Genomic DNA, 4,289 nt, shown 5'->3' on the forward strand with positions numbered 1-4,289 from the left:
AAGCAGCAATGTCTGAAACAGATCAATCACAATTTTGAGAGCTGCTGATTCTGCCCAGGGAGTGGTTGGAAGCCCCCTTAGAGTTTTCATACCACTCTTAGAGTAAGTGGAATGTAACAACAAATGCAGAGCCAAACTTCATAATATGAATTCCTCAGGGCTCTGCCTCTCTGAGGCACACCCAACATGGTTTGGTTAAGCTGTGGGCCACATTCCATGAGTTCTAAACCATTTATTATTCCTTTCACATGGACCTCAGCACCACATCAATAATTAGTAAAGAAAATATGCCTGTAGGTCAATCTGATGAGGGCATTTTCTCAATTGATGATCATCCCAGGATGACCTTGCTGTGTGTCAAGCTGAAAAAAACCACTAACCAGTACAAATATCCAGTTGCTTAATAAAGTATTTATAAGATGAAGTATAATTTTACTTTCAAAATAAAAGAATAAAATTAGTCAGTAAATCAGTTAATGACATGTACGGGACACTAAAATTTTATTATGTAAATAATACTCATACTTTTGGTAAAGTCATAATGAAATAAACCTTAAATTAGACTAAAAACGTAATATATAACAGTAGAAAGTTTATGATTTACTAAGGCCTAATTTTAGCGAGAGCATGGCATTTGTTCAGATTTTCAGTTCCTTAAAAATCATTATTATTATTGTACTTGTCTCAGTGTACCTGATATGTATATTGACCTGTTGCACAATGTGCATAGTTGTAATGACACAGTTTATGTGGAAGTAGAAGAACAAGTTTAGAGAATCATTTCTCTTTTTAATTTTCATGTGGCTTCTGGGGACTGAACTTACTTAGGTCACAGGTTCACTGAGCAAGCTCCTTTATTGACTGACCCACCTCACAAGTACTAAACATCAGAATTTCATAAGAATAAAACTTTCCCAAATATACCTGAATGTTTGTTTTGGTTTGTGGTATTTATTTTATTTTATTTTATTTTATTTTATTTTATTTTATTTTATTTGATTTGATTTGATTTGATTTGATTTTGAGACAAGGCCATGCTCAAAACCAGTCTTTTCCCAAGCTGGCCTTGAATGTACCAACCTTCTTGCTCCTGATTCTTGAGTGTTAGGATCCAGATCGGTGTCATTATGCCTGGTAGTAGTTTTATATTTTGATAAAGTTTGTGCTGATGTCTTCCCCCACCCCCCAGCATAGCTATATACATTTTGTTCCATGCATGCCAGCTGCTTAATATTGTTGTTGTAATGTGCCTGCCAGTTACTGACACAGAAAAATAACTAGCCTCAGAATAGGGTCATGCTGACTTCATACTCTGTGATATTCTGTAGGTTCTGAGCTTGTTAATCTTAAGAAATTTCCCAACTGTAAACTCCACTTAGGACCAATCAGAATATAGGTCAGTGAGAAATGTTCTGTCTAGCTGGCTAAAAATAGCTTGGATCAGAGTCAACCACCAGGCAGCACTTCCTGTAAAAGCACACAGGTTTTTCTTTTATAACCTGGCCATGAGAAATATTTATCATCTTAGTTCAGTACCCTAATTATGAGCACTGTGGCTCTCTGATCAATTAGTTTTAGTCTGTGCATTCAATATCCCATCCTTCTCTGACTGAGATTGGTGTTCCTGTGGTTTCTGCAGTAACTCTTGAACCCCAACAGTTTGATTATATTATGTCTTCTTTTTTCAATTTATTCAACCTACTTCTATATATTTCTGTATGTGATTTTGTAGTAGTGACTATCATCCTTTTGTTTTTCATGCAAGACTTCTTATTGATTATTATAGGGATTTGATGGTGTGCTTTCCCTGTTTTTGTATTTCTGTATTTTTTTTTTGTTTTTGTTTGAACAATGTTTTACTGCCCTTTTAATTCTGAAGGATAGATTTCCTGTATACAATATATTTAGCTTGTAGCTATTTTCTTCTAAGGACTATGAACACTTTGTTCTGTTCTCTTTTATTCTCTACTATAATGTATTTATGCTGAGAAATCTGACTTTATTCTAATGAAGATTCCCTTATGATATGGCTTGGTGTAAAATGCCTATCCTATGACCCATGTGATTAGATATTTGGGACACAGTTGATGCTACTCTTTGGAAAGTTGAACTAGGTGGGTGGGGCCTAGATGGAGAAAGTGGGTTACTGGGAGATGAGCCTCGAGATACAGTTCCTTTCTTTAATTCCTTCTCTTCTTCTCTGTCTTGCTTTCTCTCTCTTTCCTGATCACATCTATGTAACAAAGAGTTGACACATGTTCTACCAACAATGGCTTATTAAATAACAAAGTTTCAACATCAAATTAATAAATTTCATTTAATGAATTATAAAGAATTTTATATGACGGTTTTAAATTTGGGGGTATAGATTTTTGACAACTAAACTGTAGAAATTCAATTTGTAATGGAACATATTTTGAATATCATTTGCCTCTAAAATAAGCTTCATCGAAAATATACTCATTGTTTATTGATTTAATTTCACTTGTTTCACATTAGGAAACTGCTTTTCCCTTATTGATTTGTGTTAAAGGCATGTCTAAATGTCCCAGTTTAGTCTCAGAAATGCTTCCAGACTGTTTTTCATTAGTAATGTCATTTTCTTTTTTCTCAAGACTTATACTGGTAATGTTTTAAAAAGAATTAAACATTTATACATAGTATTTGTCTGTATATTTTAATATATCATTAGAAACTAAACATCAAACACTTCATCCTAATTTATAAATAAAACTCACAATGCTGTAATACTAGAAATGAGAAAAGTCTGGCAAGAAGCTTATATTCTGTGGCTCTGGAATATATGACTCTTATTAGAGAAACCAATGTAAAATTACTACAATTATTAATTTATTTAATTTGATACCAAAGAGCTTTCACTTTGAAGTAAAAATGCTTCTCAGTAGCTTTTTTAAGGCACCCTTTACATCCTTATTTCTTAGGGTATAGATGAAGGGATTCAGTGTAGGAGTTATCACTGCATAAAAGAGAGCCATGAACTTGGGTTGGTCCCTTGTGATGGATGAAGAAGGCTGAAGGTACATGCTAATGCCTGGTCCATAAAATAAAGAAACTACAATGAGATGAGAAGAACATGTCCCAAAGGCTTTTCTCCTTCCTTCAGAAGATTTAATTCTGAGTACTGCACATCCAATATTAACATAAGAAGCAAGAATTAAGCACAGAGGAACAATCAGTATAAAAATGCATACCACAGAAAGTGCTAGCTCATTAAATTCCTTTTCACCACAGGCAGTTTTTATAAGGACTGGGATTTCACACAATAAATGATCCAATTTATTTGTGCCACATAATGGCAATTGTAATGTAAGTGTAGCCTCGGAAAAACCAAAGATGACTCCAGTCAACCACATGATAGATACTGACAAAATGCACACTTGCTGATTCATGATGAGGGTGTAGTGGAGAGGTCTGCAGATAGCCACATATCGATCAAAGGACATAATAGCCAAAAGCAGACATTCTGTGCCTCCCATTATGTGAAAGACATAAAGTTGAACAACACATCCAATGTAACTAATGGTTTTTATGGAGCTTCCCAGGTTAAACAGTATCTGAGGCACAATGCTTGTGGTGTAGCACATGTCCAGAAAGGAGAGATTTGTGAGGAAAAAATACATGGGGCTATGGAGACGAGGGTCTAAGGTGGACACTAGAATGATGGCGATGTTCCCCATCAAAGCCATGGGGTATGTTATGAGAAGAGTAACAAAGAGAGGGAGTTCCAGCCAAGGATGGTCAGCAAAGCCCATTAGGATGAATTCTTTTGGGTGGCTTTCATTGGTTACAGCCATTCTCCTTTGATTTATTTTACCTACAGTTTAGAAGTGCCATGTTAATTTAAAACAATAGATACATAAAATAAAGAATAAATATTGAAAACTGAGAGGAGTGCCAGACACATGCAAAAATAAATGCATAAAATACAGTAGTTGGTTTTTGTTGTTGGGATTTGGAGAGATTACTCAGTACTTAAGAGTACTCACTGTTTGTTTTTCTAGAAAACCAAGCATGTATTCCCAGTACCATGATGAGTGTAGCACAACTATCTGCATCTCCAGCTCCAGCGAATAAAATACCCATTTCTGTACTTGTGTGGACACCCCCCCCCACAAGCACACATAGGCATAAATTAAACAATATGAAAAATTAAAAGACAAACTGTACCTTTAATAATATAAACTCTAAAATTCAAGAGTATGGCATATTGTAATTCAGTTCCTTAATGAAAATTTCTGTCATATTAGATTACTTTGCCCAGAATAGTT

The 4,289-nt window shown here is 34.8% G+C and overlaps 1 protein-coding gene across 1 annotated transcript; it reads right to left on the reverse strand.

Annotated features, from left to right (window-relative positions):
• Positions 1-2,876: 2,876 nt before the first annotated feature.
• Positions 2,877-3,815, reverse strand: LOC127669809 (olfactory receptor 2B11-like). The gene has a single exon (XM_052164030.1). It carries the CDS (start codon positions 3,813-3,815, stop codon positions 2,877-2,879), a length of 939 nt encoding a protein of 312 aa, XP_052019990.1.
• Between the last annotated feature and the right edge of the window lie 474 nt (positions 3,816-4,289).

This window comes from Apodemus sylvaticus, chromosome 19 (assembly GCF_947179515.1).
Source record: "Apodemus sylvaticus chromosome 19, mApoSyl1.1, whole genome shotgun sequence".
Classification (NCBI taxonomy): domain Eukaryota; kingdom Metazoa; phylum Chordata; class Mammalia; order Rodentia; family Muridae; genus Apodemus; species Apodemus sylvaticus.

Coding starts and splice junctions, on each gene's coding strand:
- LOC127669809 (XM_052164030.1), bottom strand. CDS start 3,815: ATGGCTGTAACCAATGAAAGCCACCCAAAAGAATTCATCCTAATGGGC.